The sequence below is a fragment of the Mustela nigripes genome, chromosome 9, assembly GCF_022355385.1.
Source record: "Mustela nigripes isolate SB6536 chromosome 9, MUSNIG.SB6536, whole genome shotgun sequence".
In the NCBI taxonomy this organism is placed as follows: domain Eukaryota; kingdom Metazoa; phylum Chordata; class Mammalia; order Carnivora; family Mustelidae; genus Mustela; species Mustela nigripes.
Genome location: NC_081565.1, coordinates 395,674 through 421,499, shown reverse-complemented (window position 1 = coordinate 421,499; position 25,826 = coordinate 395,674). Strand labels below are relative to the sequence as shown.

The 25,826-nt window shown below is 57.9% G+C and overlaps 1 protein-coding gene across 2 annotated transcripts in view; it reads right to left on the bottom strand.

Annotated features, from left to right (window-relative positions):
* The window catches only part of PNPLA7 (patatin like phospholipase domain containing 7), a 58,031-nt gene that overhangs the window by 19,880 nt on the left and 12,325 nt on the right, over positions 1 to 25,826 (bottom strand). For both annotated transcript variants that reach the window (XM_059410166.1, XM_059410168.1), the window contains exons 10-22: positions 25,636 to 25,764; positions 25,129 to 25,209; positions 24,244 to 24,370; positions 23,433 to 23,576; positions 18,938 to 19,038; positions 18,677 to 18,823; positions 13,226 to 13,303; positions 11,506 to 11,711; positions 10,104 to 10,235; positions 9,226 to 9,349; positions 8,605 to 8,718; positions 4,149 to 4,218; positions 565 to 714 (exon numbers count right to left, since the gene is read on the bottom strand). In XM_059410166.1, the coding sequence (XP_059266149.1) occupies positions 565 to 714; positions 4,149 to 4,218; positions 8,605 to 8,718; positions 9,226 to 9,349; positions 10,104 to 10,235; positions 11,506 to 11,711; positions 13,226 to 13,303; positions 18,677 to 18,823; positions 18,938 to 19,038; positions 23,433 to 23,576; positions 24,244 to 24,370; positions 25,129 to 25,209; positions 25,636 to 25,764 (1,603 nt within the window). The remainder of the gene's footprint in view (positions 1 to 564; positions 715 to 4,148; positions 4,219 to 8,604; positions 8,719 to 9,225; positions 9,350 to 10,103; positions 10,236 to 11,505; positions 11,712 to 13,225; positions 13,304 to 18,676; positions 18,824 to 18,937; positions 19,039 to 23,432; positions 23,577 to 24,243; positions 24,371 to 25,128; positions 25,210 to 25,635; positions 25,765 to 25,826) is intronic.

Below are 25,826 nucleotides of genomic sequence, written 5' to 3'. Positions count from 1 at the left end.
TCTCAGGGTGGGGGGGATCGAGCCTCGTGTCGGGCTCCCTGCTCAGCACGGAGTTGAGATTCTCTCTCTCTCCCTCTGCCCCCTTGCTCACTCACTCTCTCTCAAATAAATAAAACTTAAAAAAAAAAAAAAAAAAGGAATACAGAACACTTCACGATTTGGGGAATTTCTAAAAGTTCTCAAAATTTCAATTCCTTGTTGAACTGCAAAGTTTAACAGCTGTCAGGAATTCGGAAATACTACCCAAGCTCCCTGAGCCCAACCAAGGGCATTTTCCACATGGTCAGCCAGCTCCTGCAGCCACCGCACTGTCCCCTCCGGGTAGCAGGCTCCCTGAGCCACAGGTGCAGGAGGGACAGCCCTCGGCCCACAAGACCATGCCCAGCATCAGGACTGTCAGGAGATGCCGGGCGGATGCTCTCCTGCTCCCGTGGCAGCCCTGTCCCCAGCACCCACAAGGGCCAGCTGTGAAGGACTCTGGCGCACCTGCAGAAGAACCAGAGGGACCACCAGGCGAGAGGGGGAAGGCTCCAGAGGACCCAGCTGGCCTCGGGCAGGACTTACCGATGGCGCTGAGGGCGTGCTTGAGCTCCAGGGCGAAGGCGGTGAGGGGCACGTCCTCTGACACAGGCATGACAGCCACCGTGGAGAGGTTGCTGGCGGGGTTCCCGGAGTCCCACTTGCTGCCGGCGGTGTGTAGCCCAAACTGGTGACCTGCGGAGCACAGGGTCGCGTGTTGGCCTAAGGGGCTGGGCTGGCACCGCACAGTATCTCCTGATGCCCCAGGGTACAAGGGCCTGGGAGAGAGGAAAAGGCTCCAGGGTTCGCTCCTGGCGTCCCTAATCCAAGTGTCTTGCGCCTGCCCCCCCCCCCCCCCACCAGCCTGCCTTTCCTGCTGAAGCAGCGGCCACACTGTGAGCGCCCTGCCTTTCACGCACTCCGGGACTCAGGCCTCACGGATGAGGAAGGCACGGCGCGAGGAAAAGACCCTGTGACCCAGAGAAACCTCGGAGAGTTCAAGTACTCTGCCAGGTGAGGCCACCTACGGTGTTTCCACCATGGGCTCTAGAACCAGTAAGTGCGACTTATGAGGGACGGCAGCCTGAAGCTCGAAGCGACAAGCCAGTGCGGTAAGAGCCCCTGTCCCTGGAACCACAGAGTCTCCGTTCTCTGGGGGGGACCCAGGAAGCTCTGTGAAGCCCTGGGGCCCCCACGCACAGGGAAGGAACCACAGACCCGTTGACCCACAAGGTCACCCATCAGAGGGTCCCTGGAAGTTTATTTCCAACCATGGTCATTTCTGGGCCAGCAGCACCTGTTTTCACGGAGGTGGCTGGGGGGGTCAGCCTCACCCTCCTGCCGGCCACACCCCAAACAGACCCTGGTCTCCTGCAGCCTGGACACACCGAGGGCTCTCTTCCTGGCTCCCTCCTGTCTTTTCTAGTGACCTGTGATGTCAGGACCCTCCATCTGAGGCAGAAGCAAAGGGGACTCTCCTGCCAGCTCCGCATGGCTCTCTCAGCCTTTGCCGGAGCACTGGGAGCTCTGGTTCTGGCCAAGAGGGAGGCGGGGCAGGCACACGCCCCCCGACTGCTGCCCGCAGTCCCAAGGCGGCTCGGAGGGCGGCCGGGCTGGGGCCTCCACTCCTGGGAAGCACTCCACCATGGCCACCAAGGCCGCCAAGGCCACAGTGACCCTGCCCCTCTCCCGCTATAGCCAGGCAGGCTCTCCCGCCCCCCACCCTGGGCCAGGGGCCGCCTCCAGGGCTCTTTCCCAGGGCGGCCAGGCTATAGACACCGTGGGCTGGAGCCCCCCAACTCTCCAGGCCCTGCAGGACAGGGAAATGCCAGGGAGAAGATGCAGAAACAGTTCTCTCACCCCAGGAAGCAGTCCTGGGCTCACTCGCCTCCACATGGCCCACGTGTGAAACCAGCCAGGACCGCACAGCAGCTCTGAGAAACACATAGCAGGGCAGACCGGGGTAACACTGTGAAGGCCTTGAGAACCGAACTAACATCCTAAGAGACAGTCTAACTAACTCCCTTACTAACGAACAGCCAGGACGTGCTCTGGGAGCGTGAGCACACCGACAGTCGGCTAGAACAGAAGAGGCAGGACCAGAGTCCCATGACATTGTGACATCAAGCCTGAAATATAGGGTATAATCCAGAATTAGCAGCTATAACAAAAGCCAGGAAAACCTCGCCTACAACAACGGACAAATGTGACAACAGGTCACAGAATCTGGAATTACTGACAAAAAGGACAAAAAGGCAGTGGCGACACAGCAGCCATGACCAGTAGCACAGGTGCACGCTGCGGTGGAGACAGAAGACAGATTGCGAGAAGGCGTGCGATCTCAACACTGGGGGAAGGGAAAAGCCGGCGGTGCCCCGAGACCTCAGAACCAGTAAGAGAAGGTCTAGCGTTGTGTCCCTGGACTTCCGGAGGATAAAGGGGACAGAACTGAAGGAGTATCTTAGGAAATAAATTCTGGAAACGTCTCACGTCTGCGGAAAGACATGCATCTACGGATTCCAGAAGATGAGCGTGTCGTCTCTACACACTAAGGACAGAGTGTTCAACGCAGCCCGAGAAAGGGACATGGACGTGGGAACAGCCACATCGGGGCTTCTCATCAGAAGCCGTGGAGGCTACAGGCAGCCGCTCCCCGGGGCCAGCCACGCATCGGCAAATTTGTCTTGGGGACAGAGGTGACGCGCAGACGGCTGCGAGAAGGAAGCTCGGACAGTCCGCGGCCAGCAGACCCGGCTGTGAAAGGCGCGTCCTCGGACCGCCAGGAAGGGCCGCCGGAATGAAGGGCAGCGGCCCTTTCCAGCCGAGTCTCCTCTCGTGCTTCCCCAGCCGTTCCCAGGCCGTGGGAGGGGTTCACGGAGCACAACCCTGGGGTCGCGGTGAGGGAGGGGAGCTGTGACCCCACAGCGGCTACGGAGCGCGCCACGGGACGCACGCTGGAGCCGCCACAGACCGCGAACGGACACTCGGAAGGGCTGAGGGAACTCGAGAGAAGATGGACGGAGAACGACGACGGGGCGGGGGAGACAGGACACTCCGCAGGGGCAGCCACGGATCCCAGCTCGGGAGTAATCGTGCTCAACACGGACGTGTGCACACCGACTGAACAAGCAGTCAGGCGGGGAGGCCCCGGGGCTCCGTGGGTGAAGCGTCTGCCTTCGGCTCAGGTCAGGATCCCAGGGTCCTGGGATGGAGCCCCGTGTCGGGCTCCCTGCTCGGCGGGAAGCCCGCTTCTCCCTCTCCCTACCCTCCGCCAGCTTGTGCTGGCTGTCTCTCAAAGAAATACATAAAATCTTAAAAAAACACATACCAAGTTGTCACGCGGGATGATAAAAATAACACCTGACTATGTGCTTTCCACAAGAAACCCGCTTTGAGCAGACCATGCAGGTGGTCAGAGGTGACATGAAGACACAGCACACGTTGAGCCATGCCTTCATGTACACCGCGGACCTCAGAGTGTGACCTCGTTTGGAAATGGGTCTTTGCAGACACAGTCGATCGAGACGAGCTGTAGTGGACTCGCGGTCACCGTCACACTTTGTGGTCACACTGGGCACGCTGGCCAGCCCAGTCCTTCCACAAAGCACAGTCCTGTGTCCAGGTCGCTGCCAGGAGACACAAGGCTGCCCTCCCACAGTGCCCGAGCCGGCATGGGGCACAGACTACACAGGAGCTGACTAGGGAGCGGCAGGATGAGTCAGAGGCTGAGACAAAGCGGGACGGGAAGCAGAGGGGTGCAGGGCTTGGGGCAGCCAGGCAGGTACGCTGATGAGGGGCTCCAGCAGAGGGGACCACAGGCCAAGGCAGGTGCAGGTAGTTCCCGCCACCGCGGACCAGGACCAGGTGCCAGCGAGCATCGCACAGAGCACCCTCTCTGAGTTAGAACCAGAAGAGAACACATACGCTGACAGGCAAAGTCCCAGCCTGGAGAACCGTGTCACTGGTTCGGCACGGGGCAGACACGGCCGCCCACAAGTACCCCCAGTGCTCGGTTCCAGTCCGCGTCCAACAGGGACCAGGGTTCCCTCCCGCACTGCCCATGTCCGCCTCTGGCAGCCACGGGGCAGGTGTGGCCTCGGGGCCAGAGGGTGGGGCTCCCAAGGACACACCTGTCGCAGTTCCCTGCTGGAGGCTGCCCAGAATCTTCTCACCCAAGAGGTGAATCAGCCGAGTCACAACCTGGGGGCAAGAAGGAAAGGAGACCGCACGTTGAAACCAAGAAGAGAAGCACCTTGGATCCCCGTTTTCAAAACCACCGTGTCTGCAAACCCCTCGGGGCTGAGGGCAGTGGTGCGGTTGGCAGACTGGTCACTGGGCAGTGGGCCCCACTCTGTGGGATGAGGGTCTGCACCACAGAGAGCCCACTGGAGTCCAGCAGGTGTGAGGGGCACACGTCCTGTGACCTGGCGCCCAGGCCAGGGTCTCCTTTTACTTTCAGGGCAGGGAAGCACCAGGGGCGGCCCCGACCACCCTTCAGGCAAGCCAGGAAGGGCTTCCAGGCGCTCCTGAAGGGGCCTGGCCTGGGCAGGATGCGGGCTGGTGTTACATCCTATCTAGGAAGTAGTACACAGCCACATTAATACTGAATTTAGAGTCACAAAGTATTTAAGGTTGGAACGCCAAGATATCTGTAGTTTACTTCAATACTTTTGCATAAAAACAAAGCGAGTTAGATTTTCTGATTGGTCGGGCTTACAGGTGACAGAGGATGTATTGTCTGGGCAGCCTCCCTCGGCATCACCGCTTTGAAGAGAAGCTGCTGTCAGCTTCAGTAAAACCTAGATTGTGTCAGAGAGCACACTGGCGGCACAGATGGGGTGATTCGGAGGCTGCTTCTCCTGCACTCGGCCCCCAGACCCCAGCGTCAGGCTGGCTTCTGGACGGCCCACAACCCGGAGCTCTGGGGCTGACTGCAGGGAGCAGGCTGAGGCCTTGGGCTCCAGTACCCAGCGGCACCTGCAGACTGACTCGGAGAGCCTCTCTGATCCCCAGGACGCCGGAGTGAAAGCACCCGTGGAGGAGGCAAGTGAGACTGTCCTCATTTTAGGATGTGAGACCAAAAGCAGTTTGCGGAGTGGCCAAAACAGAAGCTAAAAAGGAGTCTGGTTGTTTTTTTATTTTTTTATAACTAATCTAGCATCAGACTGTTCACTGGAGCTAATAAGAAAACCTCACATTATTAGGGAAAATTTTAGTGCACAACAGGTGAGGGAAGAGTCCGTGGCCACACCCCCGTCACCGGGCTGCAGTCACCTGCTTCACACACACCCCGGAAAGCTCCGTTTGCTCACATCTGAAACAATTTCAGGCCGATCCGAAACACAGCACTCAATCCGTCAGCATGTGAGTCTGCATCTCTAGGATCAGAGCCTTCAAAAACATACTCGGGATACAGTTTTCAAAATTACAGATTTATAATGATCCTAATTAGAGATAATTTAACAATTAAATGTATTTTTAAAAATTCTACATCAAGTGAAAAGGTTCAAAATAAGCCCATGAGCACACAAGAAGGCGCTCAACACTTCCAGTCGTCAGGAGAAGGCCAACCCCCCATGAGCACGTCCTGCCGCGACAGCAGCTCATGTCAAGGGGGTCCGAGCGCATGACAGCTGCCCAGTGACTGGGGCCGCACTGGGCTGGGATGTCACTCGGCACCAGCCCCTGGGGGATGATCGGCAGTTTCTGAAAAAGTTCAGCGTCTGTCTCCCCTCTGCCCCTGCCACGCCACCCTCAGGCAGCCCTGAGGAGACGGAAAGTGGCCACAGACCACGCAGAGCAGCCTTTCCGTGGCAGCCTCACGCTGGGAACAGCGCGCACGCCTGTCCGGACGACAGGTGAGCAAGGGTTTCACTCTGCGGTAAAGAGAGCACACCCACAGGGCGCTTGGGTGGCTCAGTGGGTTGAGCCTCTGCCTTCGGCTCGGGTCATGATCTCAGGGTGCTGGGATCGAGTCCCGCATCGGGCTCTCTGCTCAGCGGGGAGCCCGCTTCTCCTCTCTCTCTACCTGCCTCTGCCTACTTGTGATCTCTGTCTGTCAAATAAATACATAAAATCTTTAAAAAAAAAAAAAAAAAAGAGAGAGAGAGACCACACCCACGAGACGCAGGCCTCAGAGACCACGGCAAGCAACAGAAGCCACCAGAGAATACTGTGATCTGTGCTACCTCACTGACATGAATCCCCAGAACAGATAGAGCGGGCAGTGGTCAGGGGCGGAGGACACTGGCTGGCCACAGCACCCTGGCAGGGCCCCCTCTGCTCTAGGGCACAGAGCAAGCCTGGGGTTGGGGCAAGGTCAGTGCCTGCGCCTTTGTGAGAGGGCCCACGGGGCCGGCTGCTTGGAGAGGCCGTGGGCCCCGCAGCAGCCTGCGTGTGACAGACCAGTATCAGGACAGGCCCTGGGCCCCTGGGAGCCGCCCATGGAGAAGTCTACGCATCCCGGGGCCATGGGCAGGAGAAGAGCATCCCTCTGTGGATTCACCAGGGAACGGCCCTGCAGGAGAGGCCGTGGCCGGGCTTAGCCTGGCTCCCAGGGACCCCGCAGCTCCTGGGGGGCTCCAGCCCACAGACTGGCCCCAGCCACCTTCACAACCGTCCTGCTGTTCTCGGGGGTCTCCCGGGGCTTAGATCCAAGCCCTCCCATTTGAACCCAGGTCACCCCTCACGCCACAGCCGGGCAGGAGCGCTGCCTCCCAAGGGAAGGAGCACAGGAGTGGCTCTCCCCGGTGGCTCTCGGGACAGTGAGTCTGGGGCCGGGCTGGGTGCTCCGAGGCCAAGAGCGCCGTCCCCACGCCGTGTCTGGCAGGTACAGAGTCCTGGGGAGCTGGAAGTGACGGGGTGTAAGGGGCGGTGGCAGCCTGGTGGCTAACACTAGGGGACAGGGGAGGGCGGTCCTGGCGGAGGGGCTGCTCACACTGCCGAGCGGCTCAGGAGGGGCTGGCGTGGGAAGGGAGACCCCTGTGCTGGCCCCAGACGGGCCTAGCTCCACCGAAGGGACCAGGGGCTCCAGGCCAGAAACGCACAGGACACATCAGAAGGACTCCAAGGGGCCCCCAGGGCCCATATCTGGGGCACAAACATCCAGATGGAAGAGGACAGGAAAGGACTTCAAACCGTCCAGCTGGCACCGGAACTACGGCGGTCCTCCAAGGGGGTCCCTCTCCCCAGGCCAGCTCTGCGTGCCCAGGAGCCTGGGCAGCCCACGGGCGAGACTCCTGCAGTGCAAGGGGCCCCCGGGGATATGTCCCCAGGGAAGGCTCTAAACGGCTCACAAAATGACATCCCGCCCCTGGTTTCCCACTGGGAAGACCCACAGGGATGCTGCAGGGCCTCCATCCAAGCCCTGCTTGCGAAGTGTGGTTTCCCGACTGGCTGTGCCCTTAGGAGCCCTGCCACTCTGGCCGGGAGGCCCCGCGGGCACACAGGGGTCTCAGCTCTATTGCTGTCTCGTAAACTCTCCTGATCCGTTCCCTTGGAGGTTTCCGCCAACAAGACCCATGTTCTCTGCAAATGTCACGAGTACCCCTTTTCCAAGTGGACACCAGCCGTTTCATTTTTCAACCTTTTCTGCTAGGGGAGGAGAGGCCTGTCCATCCTGGACTCAGGAGTTCCAGAATAAATCGTCTGTTCTAGTCCGAAGCTTTTTTCACTTCTACTCTGAGTGTTTACTACTTGTGGCTGAATTCTGCAAAAACCCTGATATAATCCTAAGGGTCTTCCTTTTACTTTTTCCCATAATTGATTACGTTTTAATAATTTTCTGACACTGGGCTAACATTCCTTGAATGCACCCTTATTAAATAGCATTTTTTATTGTTGATTTACTCAAACATAGAGTATTTGTAGCTACGCCACAAATGCTTTTCCGTATTTTTATCAAGTTTCAAATGAAAATTAACTTCATAAAATGAACTGGGGTATGTTCCTTGTGTTCTAGAGCAGACAGGTGCGCCGGACAGGCCCACGTGGTGCCGAGGGGGAAGGACGGGCCGTCTCGCTGCGGCCGATCTTCTCCAACCCCTGAGCTCAGAGGCTCTCCCCTGTCCCCAGTCGCACACCTACCACTTCGGAGCAGGGAGGCCAGCACCGGAAAGCCAGCCACACTAACTGCCCCGGGAGCAGCACAGGCTCCCCTCATTGTGCGGCTGGCCGCTGGCCGCTGGCCCAGGCTCCATCTCCCATCTCTGAATCCCGAGTTCACCTTCCGTGAGGCAGCACAGAGAAAGGCCCGTGCTGCGGAAACCGCACATTCCCCGGGCTCGCTCCGGTGCTTGCTGGGACTCCTTGCTGGTTCTAAACACCACTCGGGACATCGCTCGACTTGTGGGATGGGCCAGGCCGGCCTCACTCGCTGGATCCCCGCGTCCCCCTCCTGCCTCCTGGCAGTGCCCAAGTCACCCGTCCCAAGGCCCTTACCCCCACGCGCTGGTCCACATGACATTTCCTTTAAAATGTGCCTGTGCCAGGTCACTCCAATCCATACCTCCCCTGGTGCTGAGCAGGACGCAGCCCTGTGCCTGAAAATCCTGGTCCCTGAACGCGGCTGGCAACAGGAGTGCTCACCTGTGGGTACCTGCGCTTGATGGAGGTCAGGGCTCCCGCTGGAAGCTTGGCCAGCTCCGAGTCCCGAACAGCATGTACCGTGGTCGCCCGGGCCTGGTGGGTGAGCGTCTCCACCTGCAGCAGAGAGGCTGGGGAGGCACGGCCGTACCGCCGACGCCGACGCCGACGCGCTCCAGCCCTGCAGGCCTGGCTGGCCGCACTCTGAACCCAACCAGAAGGCAGAGCACACGGCGACCCTTCTGGAATGCGGTGTATGGGGGGAACGGGAGGAAAAGGGGCGAGTGCGGTTGGAGAAGCATCAGTGAGAGCTGGCAAGGGAGCGTGCTGCCGGCAGCGCCGGGACCCGGGTCCGGCACCCAGAAGGGACCGGCCGGGGCCTCATCCTACACGCAAGTCTCAGAGGAACCACCTCGAGGCATGTTTCCCTGGACGGGGTGAAGCGGCCGACCCAGCCCTGGCGCTGCAGCCTGGGTCAGAGCATGCACATCAGGCCCCCAAGAGAGGTGCCCCAGGTGGGGGGCAAGAGTCCTCCACAGGTCACTTCCAGGGCCCCCCCCAACCCGGGCAGTGGGCCAGCAGTCACCACAGCGCAGGGCACGGCGGGAGGGAGCCCAGCCGTACCACACCGATGAGGTCCCCGCGGCCGTACTCGCCCGCCAGGCGCTTTTTGCCGTCGTCCTTGTGGGTCACAGAGCGCAGCCGGCCGCTGAGGACGATGTAGGTGCAGTCCGACTTGTCCCCCTGCCTGCGGGGGCAGAGGCTGTTGGACCGGAGGGGCAAGGCCAGGAAGCCCTCCAGCACCGGTGGGGGGAAGAATGCAATCTTCTCACTGTATTCTTTTTGTTTGGGAAAACACAGTTGTTTCACATTAAAATATACATATGCTGGGCGCCCCTGGGGGGCTCAGTTAAATGTCTGCCTCGGCGCAGGTCGTGAACTCTGGGTCCTGGGACCGAGTCCCATGTCGGGCTCTCTGCTCGGCAGGGAGTCTGCTTCTCCCTCTGGCCCCCCCGCCCCGCCGCTAATGAGCAGGCTCTCTCTCAAATAAGATCTTTGAAAAAAAATAAAGGGCTTTAAAAAAAGTAAATAAAAACGCATAGGCTAATACATAAATGGCTTATTGGTTTTTAAATAAACAACGAAATACTTAAAATCTCCTTAGTTTGAATTTTCAGTTATCACAAAAGTCAACAGCTGTAACCCTATCTGTGCCCCCGGCTGAGACACAGAGCTGCGGGCACCCGGACGGCATCGCAGGGACACCGAGCGCACGGGCACCTGCCGCAGCGCCATTTAGCGTCACCTCTGCTGGGCCACCTCGAGGGCAGCAGGGACTTGCAGGAATGACGCGGGGAGATGCCCGTGAGACAGCGTGCGTGTCCGAGTGTGCGCACGCCCGGGGCGGGGAGCACAGGGGCGCAGCGGAGTCCATCAGCGGCACCGCCTCCCCCGGGGGCACGTGCGGAGGGCCAGCCACCCCCCCACCCCGCGGGCCGCACCTGTACACCGCGCGCCCGGCTTCCACCTCCATCCAGTCCAGCGCAAAGTCCATCTGCCGCACGAAGGATGACACCCGCTTCACCACAGTGTGCGCGACGCCCAGGACCACGGTGGGCTGCTTCCGCATGATTCTGCCGGTGAGCCCAGAGTCACGCCCGCCCCACCACGGCCGGCAGCCACTCCTGCCAGGGCCACCCCTGCCCTCCAGGCCACAGCACTTGAGAGGTGGCAGGACCCATACCCCGTTCACCAAACTTGCAACATAATGCCACGTCGCAAGTGACAGACATGGGCCCAGGGCTAGACAGAGCGCAGTGCCCACTCAGCCGCCTGCTCCGTCGTGGCCCGTGGACAGCTGCCCTGGGACAGGCCGCGGAGCCCCTGCCCACTGCCATCTGCCCCCCAGATGTGCTCTGAGCACAGGCCTCACGTGGGGGCCTGGCCCAGTAGTGGGATGTGAAGTCCCTGCCCCCACAGTGGGCCGGGAAGTCCAGAGGGGCGGGGAAAGGAGATGAGAGGCACCAGACGGGGGAGGCCGAGAGGTTGGGGGGCGGCCGCCACGCGGGGCCTTGAGTCGGGGAAGGCGCTGAGAGGTTCCTGGGCACAATGGGGTCCCTGGCAGGCTCTGGCCAGCAGGAACACGATGGCTCCGGTTCCCTGTTGCCGTCCGTCAACAGGCTGCTGGGGGCAAGGGTGGAAGCAGGCAGCCCCAGAGTATGGAGGCTTCTGGAGAGCAGCAGCAGGGCTGTGGTCAGCTCAGGGGCCGCAGTGGGACTGGGGCTACTCCAGGACTCGGCCCGAGCAATGGGCTAAGAGGCAGAAGTCCCAGAGCAGACAGAAGGTGGAACAGGAGCAATCGGAGGGTGGGGGTGGGGTGGGGGGGCTGCAGATCTACGGTTCAGCTGCGGACAACTGAGGAATCCCTGAGGTACCCCAGACGGACGTCAGGACAGCCAACACACAAGCCTGCACTCAGGAGCGAAATCCGGGGGGAGGCCCAGGACTGGATGAGATCGCCCAGGACACCTGTCAGACCATGTCTACAGGGCAGGAGCTGCCGATGGCAGGAGACTCGTGCTGTCGGCACGTGCACGCCGACACGCTCACAGGGACTCAGGCTGAGGACACCGCTGGGCCTGGGCAGGCTGACGAGGCCCTGCCTGCACCCAGGCTCAAGGATGCCATGGACCGTGTCTTCCTGAAGAGGAGCTGCAGTCCTGGGGCTAACCCCGTAGTGCCACAAGCCCTTCCTGCCACCTCACCCCACAGGCCTTGCCCTTGTCCCCGGGACTCCTGTCTCCAGTGTGAGAAGGGCCAGAGGCAGGACCCCGAGAGGTGCCTGACGTGGGCCCTGCCACGGCCCCACCTGCCCAGGAACCACCCAGGCTGGCCTGGACTCACTCATAGAAGTGAGCCTTGGAGATGGAGAGGAAGCTGCAGTCCCTGTTGGCCTTGATGGTGAAGGTGAGGGGCTCCCCTGTGAGCACAGCCAGCTGGCCCGCCATCTCCCCGGGGCGCACGACGAACAGGCAGGTGTCCTCTTCGCTGTCAATCTTCCGCTGGTACACGTGCAGCAGCCCCGACACCACAAATAGGATGTTCACGTCCTGACCAAACAAGGGGTGTGGGCTGGAGGCCACGGGGGCTGGCTGTGGGCTGCACTTCTCCTGTGCCTGTGCTGTCTCACGTCACTGTTCCTGGGCTGGGCTCTCCCAGAAGAAGTGTCAGCAGGGTCCATGGTTTCACCGTTTGATGATCAATCACAGGGGGTCAGTTCTCTGGTGGCAGAGAGCCTGGCCGCAGACGCACACCCCTCCCACACACCAGCTGGCCTGCGCAGCCACACGGCCCTGCTGCCCGGGAGACGCCGTCCAGAGGCCTCCACATGTGCTGCCTTCTCTCCCCACGCGGCCCTGCTGAGTCTCCCTGACCCCACACACTACACGTCTGCCAGGCGTGCCCGTGAGACTGCTCCGAGGCCAACCTCACTGTGTCCATTACCTGCCTATCTCCAGACCTGCTCACCCCTACTCTGGTCAGACCACTCCTCTCTGGTCTGAGCAGGAAAGGGCCAGTGCAGGGCTCTGGGAGGCCTGAGAGCAAGGCTTGGCCCTCAGGTCTGGGAGGCCAGGGGCAGATGGGCAGGCTCCACACCCCGTGTCCCCCAAACTGCCTCTGAGGGGTCCCCGGGCACTGGGTGCCATAGAAGGCAGTAGTGAGGACTGAGGTCTGTGAACAGGCGAGGGCTCTCCTGACCCTTGGCCCTGACTGACTGGGCACAAGAGAGTCAGCCAGCAGTGTGCTTCCTCTGGGGAGAGGAAGAGCCTCTCCTGGTCATGGCGCAGACCAGAGGGAAGAAGGGGTAGAGAGAGAAGTGGGGACACTGATGCCCTTGGACACCCGCAGAGCATCCCCTTGGGGGCCTCACACCACCCTGCTCCCAGGCTGGACCTCCAAGCCTTCCCCATCCAGGGCTTATAGGCGCCTGCTGCCAGGGCACGTCTGTCCCCACGTCCACCCCTGGGTCTGCATAGCTGGCTGCCGTCACCTCGACCCCTTGGGACAGTGGTGGAGGGCCCAGGCTCGGCCTGCTCATCCAACAAGAAAGACCCGCCGTCTCATCAAAGCTGCTCTAAAAGCAAACCAGACAAAACACTGTCCACCAGGAGTGCAGGGGCCAGAGAAAGCACAACTCCTGCAGAGAGAGACGCCCTGACCATGCCAGCAGCGGGGGAGACGAGGCAGGAGCTGTGGAGGTTTTGCTTGCCCAGCAGAGTGTGGCTTTCAGAACCAGAAATCAGGTTCATTTCACTAAAAAAAAAAAAATTTGTTTTTCACCTGTATTTGGATTTGAGAATTGGGAAAACAAAAGCGTCTCTCCTGCACCAGACTGTGAGATCGGTGGTGACTCTCGTACAAACGTGCGGACACAGGCATCTGTGAGCGCGGACACGCACCCTCCCCCGCGAGGACGGGCAGGGTGACTGGCACCATGTTCGCAGACACCCCCACAGTCTGGGATAAGGAGCGCCCCAGGGCCAGGGGCCACGGGCCCTGCATCGCACGACCGACGCCGGGCAGCCCTGGGGACCGCTCCCTCCGACCGCGGCCCTGGGCTCACCTGGTCTCCCTGCCTCGACACCACCGTGCCCCCCGGAACGTGGAGCAGCGACACCCGGTCATCCAAGAGTGAGGGGTCCTACAAACAACGCAGGGGTCAACACAGGGAGGCGGCCCTGGCCCCCACGAGGAGCACGGACGGACCGTGCCGAGGAACACTGCCAGGCCGCACCCTGCACAGCCGCCCACGGCAAACGGGTGCCCTTGGCGTAGGACACCCCATCATGGGGCCCCAGGGCCTCACAGGCTGAACCTCCAGGAGCTCCGGCAGGCTCCGCAGGAAGCGGAGAAAATGCCCTTGGGCCTCCAGCAGGGGAGGGAAAGGAACCACCCTGAATCCACCAGCACTCTCTGCTCCACGGGCCTGCCCTTGGGGTAAATGGTTTCAGCAGAGCCTAGGCTTCTGGGGTCCACAAGGCCTTCGCTAACCAGGGAAGGGGAGGTCAGGGTGAGGCAGTGTAGCCCGGACGCGCAGGCCTCACTGCAGACAGATGGACGGAGGGGTCACAGTGTGCCCCGCTCCCCGTGCCTGACCGCCCTGGGACCCAAGTTCTGTTGGCTGCAGTGCCTTCTCTTTCTTTATCAATGATAAACTTAATATAACCAGTGTTGTTAAAAGCAACAATTCAAGACCATGAATCTGTTCAAAGGTGCAGAGGGTTGTTGCAAGGCCAGCCGGCAGTGATGAAATGCTGGGGTGTGGAGTCAGGGTGCGCAGACGGCCCAAGTGAGGAAGACGCCTGCTTCCCCCACTGCCCCTCTTCAAGCCCAGAGCCCTTGGGAAGCATGAGAAGAGGCGGTGCGGGTGTGCGGTGGCCGGCCGGCCCATCCTGTGCTTCCCAGAAGCCTAGACAGCAGGCCCCCGAGGCTGCTGTACCCTCAGAGGCCAAGCAGGAGCCACATGTTGGAGCCTGCTTCTCTCTCTGCCTCTGCCTGCCTCTCTGCCTACTTGTGATCTCTCTCTCTCTATCTGACAAATAAATAAATAAATAAAATCTTAAAAAAAATCAATGGTCTGAACACACCAATTAAAAGACAAAGGTTGTCAGACTAGCCAGAACTAGAAGTTGTCTCCAAGAAACCCAACTTAAATGTAAAGACACACGCAGACCAAAGTAGATGAACAGAGAAAGACGGGTAGTGCTGGTCAGAGAAAGCAGAAGCAGTTCAATGCGCCTCGGGTGAAGCCGATTCCAGAGAAGGAAGGTTAGCAGGGAGGGCAGGCATCACACAGTGAGGAAGCGTCAGTTCTCAGACACACGACAACCCAATGTAATGTGTGCGCACCTGACAACAGAGCACGAGCCTGCGGGAGACAGACCGACAACGACAGGACAAACAGACGGATTTGCGACAACAGCTGGAGACTTCCGTCCACTCTGTTGGAAACACACAGACCTGGCAGCAGAAAGCCAGTGAGGACACAGCTGGCCTCAACAGAACCATCCAACACCCGGGCAGAAGTCCTATCTATGATCACTTCACACAAAGAGGCAGAACGCAGCCTTCTCACGTGAACACTCACGTGAACTTCTCACGTGAACCCCCTACCTTCCGCCATAAACCCCATCTCCGGAAATTCAAGAAAATGCTAATCACACAGCGTCTGTTCTCAAAGCACAGAGCGATGACCCTAGAAGTCTTAACAGAAAGATAAATGGGAGATCTGAAAATACTTGGAAATTCAACAACACCCAATGTGGCGCTTGAATTCACAATCCCAAGCTCAACCCACTGAGCCCCCCAGGCGCCCAAACAACACACTTATTTTTTAAAAAAATATTTAATTTATTTATTTGACAGACAGAGATCACAAGTAGGCAGAGAGGCAGGCAGAGAGAGAGAGGAAGCAGGCTCCCCGCGGAGCAGAGAGCCCAATGCGGGACTCGATCCCAGGACCCTGAGACCATGACCCAAGCTGAAAGCAGAGGCTTTAATACACTGAGCCACCCAGGCGCCCCAAACCTTTCTTTCTTTTTTTTTTTTTTTAAAGATTTTTATTTATTTATTTATTTGACACAGAGACACACACACACACACACACTGAGAGGGGGACCAGAAGCAGTGGGATTGGTAGAGGGAGAATCAGGTTTCCCGCCAAGCGGGGAGCCCGATGTGGGGCTTGATCCCAGAAACACTTTTTAAAAAAAGATGTTTATTTACTTATTTTGGGGGGGTTGTCGGCAGAAGGAGAGAAGCAGACTCCCTGCTGAGCGCAGAGCCCTCATCAGTAAAACTGACAAGCCCGTAGCCAGACTAAGAAAAACGGAAAAAAAAGTAAATTATTCATCCCAGAAATGAAAGACGGGTCATTACTACAGAAGCCAAACTACGTAAAAGGATAACAAAAGAACACTATGAGCAACTCTACGTTCAACAACGTGGTGACTGAGACGAAATGTGCCCATTCCTTGAAAGACACAATCCACCGACATTCACACAAGACACCACCTGAATAAGCCTCTATCTATTAGGAAATCCAATCAGCAATCAATAACCTTCCAAAACAGAAAGCACCAAGCCGGGGCGCCTGGGTGGCTCAGTGGGTTAAGCCGCTGCCTTCGGCTCAGGTCATGATCTCAGGGTCCTGGGATCGAGTCCCGCATCGGGCTCTCTGCTCAGCGGGGAGCCTGCTTCCTTCTCTCTCTCTCTGCCTGCCTCTCAGTGTACTTGTAATTTCTCTCTGTCAAATAAATAAATAAAATCTTAAAAAAAAAAAAAAAAAAAAGAAAGCACCAAGCCCAGACGGGCTGGTTCCCTGGTAGATTCTACCAAAGATATAAGGAAGAGATTCTAACAGTTCTTTATAGGGGTACGTGGGGGCTTGGTCAGGGACACCTCCGCCTCCGCTCAGGTCACGACTCTGGAATCGAGCTCCACGTTGGGATCCCTGCTCTGCCGGGAGCCTGCTTCTCCCTCCGCCCCCTGCTCATGCTCCCTCTTTCTCCCTTTCTTTCTTTTTTTTTGGTCAGAGAGAGCGAGCACAGGCAGACAGAGTGGAAGGCAGAGGCAGAGGGAGAAGCAGGCTCCCTGCGGAGCAAGGAGCCCGATGTGGGACTCGATCCCAGGACGCTGGGATCATGACCTGAGCCGAAGGCAGCTGCTTAACCAACTGAGCCACCCAGGCGTCCCTCTTTCTCCCTTTCTAATAAATAAATAAAATCTTAAAAAAAAAAATTCTCTACAATCTCTTTCAGAAAATGGAATTCTTCTTAGCTCATTCAATGAGGCCGGAATTTCTCTAACACAAAAACCAGAGGAAAACATTACTAGAGAACAACAGACCAGCACCTCCAGGAACACAGGTGTGAAAATTCCCAAAACGGCGTCAGCCGGTCAAACCCAACAACATATACAAAGAATTAACACACAACAACCAAGTGGGGTCTGTCCAAGGTAGGCAAGGCTGGTCCAACATTTGAAAATCAACTGATGTAATTCATTCCATCAACAGACCAACACAGATAAATCGCATGGTCCCATCAACAGATGCAGACAAGCACGCGACAAAACCCAACCCCCAATCACCACAAAAACTCTCAGTAAACCAGGAATAGAGGGGGACTTTCTCAGCTTGATAAAGACTACCCACAAAAACCTACAGTTCACATCACCTCATCTTAATGATGAGAAACTGGATATTTTCCAGCTAAGATCAGGTACAAGGCAAGGATGTCACCTCACCATTCCTTTCCAACATTGTGCTGGAAGTCCTTGACAATGCAATAGGCAAGAAAAGGAAATACAGGGGCGCCTGGGTGGCTCAGTTGTTAAGCCTCTGCCTTCGGCTCGGGTCATGATCTCGGGGTCCTGGGATCGAGTCCCGCATCGGGCTCTCTGCTCCGCAGGGAGCCTGCTTCCTCCTCTCTCTCTCTGCCTGCCTCTCTGCCTACTTGTGATCTCTGTCAAATAAATAAATAGCATTAAAAAAAACAGACTATTTCTTAAAAAATCTCTATGTATATCTACTTATATAATCAGAATCCCTCCTTCCTGCACAAAAGTTAGCTCTGTCTCATTAAATCTCAGAAAGGTAAAGCAAGACAATGTTTAAACAACAATACAGAAAACATCTTCATGAAGTTGAAGTAAGAAACAATTTCTTAAGCAAGGCACAAAAAGCACGAAGCATAAAGGAAAAGCCTGGTAAGTTCACAGTTATAATTAAGAACTTCTGTCCAGGCACCATTCAGAAAGCAAAAAAAGCAAATGATAGAGCAGATCATTTGCAAAACAGACTCTTCTTTAGAAAATGTAAAGAAATGCTTACAGTCAAAGAGGGACACAGAGAATGGGCAGAAGTCCCAAACCGCCGCCTCCCAAGAAGCAGGCAAAGGAGACATGTGGAAGGTGCCCAGCCCTACTAGGATCAAGAAAACGTCATTCAAACCAAAAGCTGGGGGCCTGGGTGGCCCAGTCGTTAAGTATCTGCCTTCAGCTCAGGTGGTGATCCCGGGATCTTGGGATCGAGCCCCGCATCGGGCTCCCTGCTCTGCAGGAACCCTGCTTCTCCTTCTCCCTCTCCCCCTGATCGTGTTCTTCCCACTGTGTCTCTTTCTGTCAAATAAATAAATACAATCTTAAAAAAAAAAACAAAAAGCTGCACTCAACATTGTGCCCGTTTTACCTGAAACGGAAAAGGCTGAACACCTGGACACTGTCATGCGTGCAAGGCCACGGGAGCCCCTCATCTGGGCGGGGGGACGCACAACTTCCAGGACACAGACATGTCATGTCCACTCATGTCCCTCCACAGCGTGGAAAGGGACAGACACTGAGTCCTGTGCTGGCAGAGCCTCCAGGACCAGCAACCATGGGGGCAGTCACAGACGGGCCACCAAGCAAGGAACAGCAGGCCCAGGGGCCACACGGGATGAGTCCCCACGCGGGCTCTGGGCAGTGAATCCTGGAGAGGAGGGGCCGGGCCACAGAGGGCACCCAGCTGGTTTTGGGGAGCGGCTAACAGTTTGGTCCCTGGCATGGTGGCTCCATGGGCACCACATCCTTCTGTACAAGGCATTCGCGACTCCTTAAGATGTGAGGGGAGAAAATGATAAAGAGGAAACGGGCGCGTGGCGAGGACCCAGTCAGGAGATGGTCACTCCTGGCGCGACTTACAGGGCATCCTGGGCGTGCCCGAAGTGTGCAGAGCGCACAGGGTGCTCGGCCCGCTCCTGCCCCTGCAAGCATGCGGGGGAGGGCCAGGGGTGCTGAGAAGACGGTGCCAGGGAGAGGGTGTGCAAAGCCAGCAGCAGCAGGTCACCATCCTGAGCAGTCCCAGAGGGAGCCCCGCCTCAGGCAGGGCCTGTGGGGGCCCCGACCCGGGACACAAGGCCCAAAAGCAGTGGGTTCTTATAAGAAGAGTTTGTGGGAGTCGGCCCCGGCCCCTCCAGAGACTGTGCGCATCTCCCCGCTCACCGCAGCCGGAGAAGGCGGGAGGGCGGCCACTTACGTCCAGCTTCATCAGGGTGAGCAGGTCCTTCTTGGCGGCTCTGAAGATGGCGTCTGTCTTCCTGCTGCAGACAGTCTCGTCGGAGTTGGTCTCTGAGTAGTGGAAGACTGCAGAGGGAGCGTCTGCAACAGTCACGTTCCTCTTGGACTGGAAAGAGCACGGGCAGCGTGGTCAGAGGGACGCGGCAGCGAAAGGTCCCCGCAGGGAGCACTACGCCAAGGCAGAGCACAGCCTGATAGAGGAGAGAGGGTCCCCACCTACCTTGCTGGCCATGGCGCTCCCAGGGCATTCCTCCGCCTGGAGGAGGACCCTGGCCCGGTCACATGCCATCCTCAGGTCGGAGGTAGCCCCTGCTATGTTCCCTGCAAACAGAGGGAAGACTCAGGACAGGGTGCTGACCCGCCGGACATGTGGGTCCACGCCCACTGGCAGAGGGCTGGCTGAGCTCTCCCCCGCGGGCGGAGCGGCACCGACCCTGGGAGGTGAGACTCAGGTCCCAGGACCGCAGCCACCGTGCTGGCTCACATGCTCTCCTGTGACCCACAACCAAGTTTTGTTTTTTTTAATTAAAAAAATTTTTTAAAGATTTTAAGTAATCTCTAGACCTAACGTAGGGCTCTAACTCACAAACCTGAGATCAAGAGACCCACACTCCACTGGCTGAGCCAGCTGGGCACCCCCACAAGCAACTCTTAATCCCGAGACACTGTGCATTCCCAGTATTTGCTGTAGTATCATTATAGTACGTGGCAACGTATTCACCTTACGGATCTTATTAACATATGATTGTTTTGGGGCAGCTGGGCGGCTCAATGGGTTAGGCCTCTGCCTTCGCTCAGGTCATGATCTCAGGGTCCTGGGATCGAGCCCCACATCGGGCTCTCTGCTCAGCGGGGAGCCTGCTTCCCTCTCTCTCTGCCTGCCTCTCTGCCTACTTGTGATCTCTCTCTGTCAAATAAGTGAATAAAATATTTTTTAAAAAATTAAAAAAATAAACCCAGCTGGGGCGCCTGGGTGGCAGAGTCGGTTAAATGTCCAATTCTTGATTTCGGCCCCAGCTGCGATCTCAGGGTCAGGAGATCAAGCCCCGTGTCAGGCTCTGTGCTCAGCAAAGGGTCAGCCTGAAATCCCCCCTCCCTTGTGCCTCCCTATGCCCCCCACTGTGCTCTCTCGTAAATAAGTAAATCTTCAAAAAAAAAAATATTGTTAAAAATAAAACTGTACCATGGTCCCTGTGACTAACCCATGCGCACAGTAAGGGTCACACAGCTCTACATGGTGCTGCCCGTGGTCAGTCTGTGCACGGCGCGTGCGGTGCAGACAGCACGTAAGACGCCGAGTCCCGCCGCTCTCTGCAGACTCCGGTCTCACACAGGGTCCTGCAGGTCCCGCGGGAAGGCGACTGTGCCTGCATGTTTGGGAACTGCGTGATCCCGAGCCAGACTTTAGGACGGGGGCTGCTTTCACTCTCAGTTATCTGTCCCTGAAGTTTTTTTATTTGAAAAATTTGCTAAACACATTTTTTAAAATGTGGCAGGTCAGCTGAATAGCCATACGGAAAAAAGTGTATCATGTCCTGTACGCACTTTAGACCAAAGAGCCCATCCTAGGGAGATAAATATGAATGGTAAAATGTTAAATCTTACAGGCAGATTTCCTGATGCATTAATTACAGAAGATGCATTAATTACAGAAGAAAAAAATTGCATAAAGTGGACTCCATTAATTTCACAAACTTCTATTCATGAGAACACACTCTTACGCATGTGGAAAGTGAGAGCAGAAAATATCTTCCACACATCCCCAAACGGACTCGCACAGAGGCCTAAAGAACCGTCAACCCGTTCGGAGTGGTGACGATCCCAGAGGAGGGCACACGAAAGACCGCGCAGCCAATCCCAATGGAAGTGACAAGTCCTGGGGCTCAGGACTCGTCAGGAGGGCAGGCAGCGGCCACCGTGGGGCCCCCTGGGCCTGAGGAGCTGGGGTGAGGACAGAAGAAGCCAGCGGGCGGGCGGGGGCCTCCCCAGCGGCACTGGCACAGAAGGCCAAGAGCACCTGAGTGGGACGGAGGCCTAGATTGCCCAGACCCAAGTGCTGACCGCCACACGTGCTGGGGCCCCTCCAGGACGACACAGCCTTAGGAGGGCGGGGAAGCACACACCCGAACGGTGCCCAGAAGACCGCGCGCGACGTCTCCTGAGCCGAGGGCAAGCGCTCTTTGACCAGCCCTTCCCACGGGAGCAGGGACATGTGCTCAACGGACACGAACGCGGTGTGTTCGTGTCCACCAGACACCATGACCCTCCGCTGAGAACAGGTGCGCGTTGCTGCGCAGGACTCAGATGCACACGAGACACCAGCTGCGCGGGAGCCGCGAAACCCGGCCCAGCTCGCGCTGCTGGGACTCCGGAGAGCAGGGAGCTCGGCCGGACAGGCGGCGAGCCTGACATCTCGGCCGCTGGGGGCCGGCGCTGCGGCTTTCTGCATCTGGGCATTGGCCTCACCGGTGAGCTGTGTGTGAGCCACGGCGACGTCCCGTTGACGATCTCCGCCTCCTGTGCTCGTGTTACGCAGGCGGAAATGGTCCATGAGAACTGAAAACAACCTGGTGCCTGGGCAGAAGCAGGCGAACATCCCAGGAGAACACAAGAGGCCTCAAGAGTAGATCCAAGAGCAGGCGAGTCGCAGAGACAGAAAGCAGACCCGTGGCTGCCTGGGGCCAGGGCAGAGCTGATGGGACGTCTCTGCTGGCTGACAAAAGGTTCTGGGATTATATAGTGCGGATCGAGGCAATTTTGCGAATATACTAATGAATGGTACACTTTAAAAAAGTGAACTCGGTGCGCCTGGGTGGCTCAGTGGGTTAAGCCTCTGCCTTCGGCTCAGGTCATGATCTCAGGGTCCTGGGATCGAGCCCCACATCGGGTTCTCTGCTCAGCAGGGAGCCTGCTTCCCCCTCTCTCTCTGCTTGCCTCTCTGCCTACTTGGGATTTCTCTCAGTCAAATAAATAAATAAATAAAAATCTTAAAAAAAAAAGAAAGTGAACTCGATGGTATTTGAAATATATCTCCAAAAACCTATTACTAGGGGCGCCCAGGTGGCTCAGTCGTTAAGCGTCTGCCTGGCTCAGATCATGATCCCAGGGTCCTGGGATCGAGCCCTGCCTCAGGCTCCCAGCTGAGCGGGAAGCCTGCTTCTTCCTCTTCCACTCCCCCGCCTGTGTCTCCTCTCACTGTATCTCTGTCAAATTAAAAAAAAAATCTTCAAAAAAACCCCCAAAACAAATGTATATTCAAAAACTTGACACCAAAGAAAGATGGCACCAAAAAAGACCACAGGAAACAAAAGATTGTTTCATGAGTGGTGCCGTGTACGTTATCACCACACAACGTAAGGAAAGTCGAATCTCTGACTTCGAACAAGCAGAAAGGGCAGAGGAAAGAGCCGTCCGTGCGGAAGGCGAACACGCAGCTCGCAGCGGAGGACTGCGCCCCAGCGAAAGAGGCAAGAGCAGGGACGCAGACGCCGGACGCCGAGCACAGCGTGTGCCGTGGCCGGTTCACAGTACAGCGGCATCGTGGCTCCTGTTCCAGGAGCCAGAAACCGGCGTCTCAACAATTACAAGTGACAGAAGGGCCCTATCCAGAGCACATGAAGAATTAACACAGACCAACGAAACAGAGTCAGGAAACCCTGCAGAAAACAGGCAGAGAATATGAGCAGACAGTTTTTTTGTTTTTTTTAAGTAGTCTCCACACCCAACGTGGGGCTCGAGCTCAACCCTGAGATCAAGCATCACACACTCTACCAACCCAGCCAGCAGCGCACCCCTGAACAGACAGTTCTTGAAGAGGGAACCCAAACGGGTCTCAAACACACCAGATGATGAAACTGCCAACGACTCAGAGAACACACGAAAACAAGACAGACTCTCCAATGTAAGAGCAGAAGTAGAAGGTGAGAAGGAGCGAGCTAGTTTGTGCAGACGGGGTTGGTGAGCGTGAGAATCCCTGGCAGCACCGTGGATCGCCCCAGGAAAGTGTCCAGGCTGCAGCACACGGAGCCCATGACCAGGTCCCCGTGGGCAAGGGGCCCAGAGAGGGGCAGAGAGCCTCCGAGATAGCGCAGCAGAGGCAGAGCGGGGAGGAGCCCACACAGACAGCCCCTGGAGAGCTTGGCTTCATTTTTTAAAGATTTTATTTACTTATTTGACAAAAAAAGACAGAGAGGTGGAGGGAACGCACAAGCAGGGGAGATGGAAGAGGGAGAAGCAGGCTCCCTGCGGAGCAGAGAGCCCGATGCAGAGCCAGACCCCAGGACTCCGGGATCATGACACGGGCTGAAGACAGATGCTTCACCGACAGAGCCCACCAGGCGCCCTGAGAACTTGGCTTTAATGAAAGCAGGTCCTGGTGGCAGCTGAAGGGCCAGAGGGCCTAGGAGACCCATTTCAGTGGAGGATGCCACACAGCAGTGTGCTGGTGGGCACAGCCCAGCACAGGGGAGAAAGGATGGCCCTGGGGGAGGCGCTCCCGCAGTGGCCTGGCGCGACCTCAGGGATGCAGGCCCCTGGGACACAGACACGAGGCAAGGGTAAAACCAGACAGTGTAGAGAGGAGCCCACAGGGTGCTCGGGGCAGCGAGACACGTGCCACCGCACCTAACTGAGCCAGAGTGTGGGCACAGGGTCCTCTGGGCCTCAGAGCTTGCCCACCCATAAATGCTCCAAGCTCAGGGTGTCCAGTGCCTTACCTGGTGGGACAAAAGGCATCTGGTCTCCCGCCCGGGCCTCGCCAAGCTCATCCAGGCTCTCTTCGTGGACGGAAGGCAGCGGGAAGGACCGGCTCCTCTTCAGCGGCGGCCCCGAGCCCGCTGCACGGCTGCCCCCTCGATCCGCTGGGAGGGGATGGGTAGGAAGGAAGGCCTCTGTTCTCACGGTGGCACACAAAGCTCACGTCTCAAGGCCCCGAGGCCTCAGCGTCAGCACCCTCCTGCCTGAGGCATGGTGGGCCGGAGCCGGCCTTGGACGCAGGCCCTGCTCTGCCTCTCCTAGGTCTTCCTGAACTGACTTGCCCCTCTCGGCCAGCCTCCTCCACCAGGCCGAGGACTTGCGGGTCCCCTTCCCAGTGGCCGTCCTAGCTGAGAGGACTGTCTCGGCAAACTTGGCCTGAGCCTGGCACACATCGGTGCTCCACTGGCTCCTCAGGTGAACGAGCCTGAAAACCACCTTCTGGGACGGCTCTGAGCTGCGCACCGCAGCTTTGGTCCGTGAGTCTGTAAACACTCAGGTGAGCTATGCCACACTCGTTAGCGTGGCTGTGGGTTACAGTCTGGCTGTGGGTTACACCCTGAAGGTGACTCATAGCCAAGAAGCCTCAATGGACAGTTTCTTTCCCCAGATCTGGGACCTTCTCAAAAGCTCAGAGCAACGGGAGGCTTGGAATCTGCTCCTCACAGCTTTTCCCTGGGGCCAAGTCCTCCCACAGAGACAGGGGAGACGGGAGGGGTGGCTGGGTGGGAAGGACACCCAGACTCAGGCTGGAGGCCACTCTGGGGACTGTACCTGGGTCGCAGGTCTCCTGGGGCCACAGGGGCCTCTCCAGACGATCCTCAGGGCCGCAGCACGGCTGCCTCTTGGCCTTCCCGGCAGCCACACTGGCCACAGACACCAGGGGGATGGCCTGGCTCTCCTGGGATGTGGGAGAGCAGCCGGTGCTCCAGGGTTGCACCTGGGCTAGTGCTCTCAGCAGCCACACTTGGGAGAACAAGAGGGGTGGCGACCAGCATAGAGACCAGCCGTGTGCGTGAAGCAACAGGAGCCCAGCGGGCTTTCTCCTGGCCACTCTATCAAATTTAAATAGTGGTCAGCATTGTCAGAAACCTTAACGCTCATTAAAAAGAAAGGTAATGCAAAAAACAAAAGGATCTGCCTTAAAATACCAGTGAAGGAAGACAATAAACCCTAAAACCCATCAGAACCAGGAGAACCCCATGTGCAGAGCCGACCCCAGGACTGAGTGATCAGCATCCAGGTCCCCTCGAAGCAGGGCCCACGAGGGTTTCATCTAGATTGACTGCTCACAGCAGCTCCGCCCCAAGTGCCAGCAGGAGGGACCCTGAGGGACAGGAGGGGACTGCCTCCACGGGCAGGCGGGCAGCGTGTGCCCGGTGGACAACAGGAAAGAGCCAGGAGACCTTAGGGCTCCAGGTGACTGAAGGAGCCACACTCGGGCCAAACTATAGGCTCTCCCAGAACGGGCATTGGAGGGGCCCCATCCGCCAAATCTCTCAGGTGGGACCAGTTCTCAGCGCACGGCCCCGCGAGAATTGAGCTGCCGACTCACCCGCCAGCCCCGGCTTCAAGGCAGAGGAGTAAACACAGCCCCACCAAGCCCCTCCCCAGGCCCAGGGTCCTGGCACCACGGCGACGCCGTGAGGCCACACTCACTGGGTTGAAGAGCTCTGTGGTCAGGCCCAGGTAGTTGTGCAGAGCCAGAAAGGTGACCCTCTGTAGCCGCACCATGATGATCTGTGAGGGACAGCCAGCTGTGCTGGGCCCAGGCCTCCCGCAGGCCCCAGCCCCAGCGCAACCTGAAGCCCCCCGGGCCTGACAGTGCCCCGTGCGCACGCAGAACGGCAGCCGTCGGCGCGCAGGGACACTGCACTGCCTGTGCAGGTTGTCAATAAATCTAAGATTACTTCAAAATGACATTCAGTAACAAAAAAACAACTCTTTGGGGGGCAAGTGGGAGCTCTGAAGACCTCTCTGAGGTCATGAGTATTAACTTGGAGTATAAAACATATGTTACAAATCCTTCAAAAACCACGGCAGTCCTTCCTGCACCGGCAGCGGACGTACCCTCCCGGGTGTGCGGCCCTGGAACCAGATGCTGCAGCCGCGGGAGGCGCTTGGCACCCGGCGCCGGGGCCAGAGGGGCTCCTGCACGGGACCCACCTGCACCACCCTCACCAGAGTCTCGGGGTACTTCTCAAACACGCCTTGAAAAGCCACCGCTGGGAGCCGGAGGACGGTGGAAGGGACAGCAGCGCGGGCGGACACGGTTTTGTACGGAGCGGTATGGCCCTGCAAGGACACCAAGGTCAGGCCGCCCCAGCACCCCCGTCCCCAGAAGGGACGAGACCCCA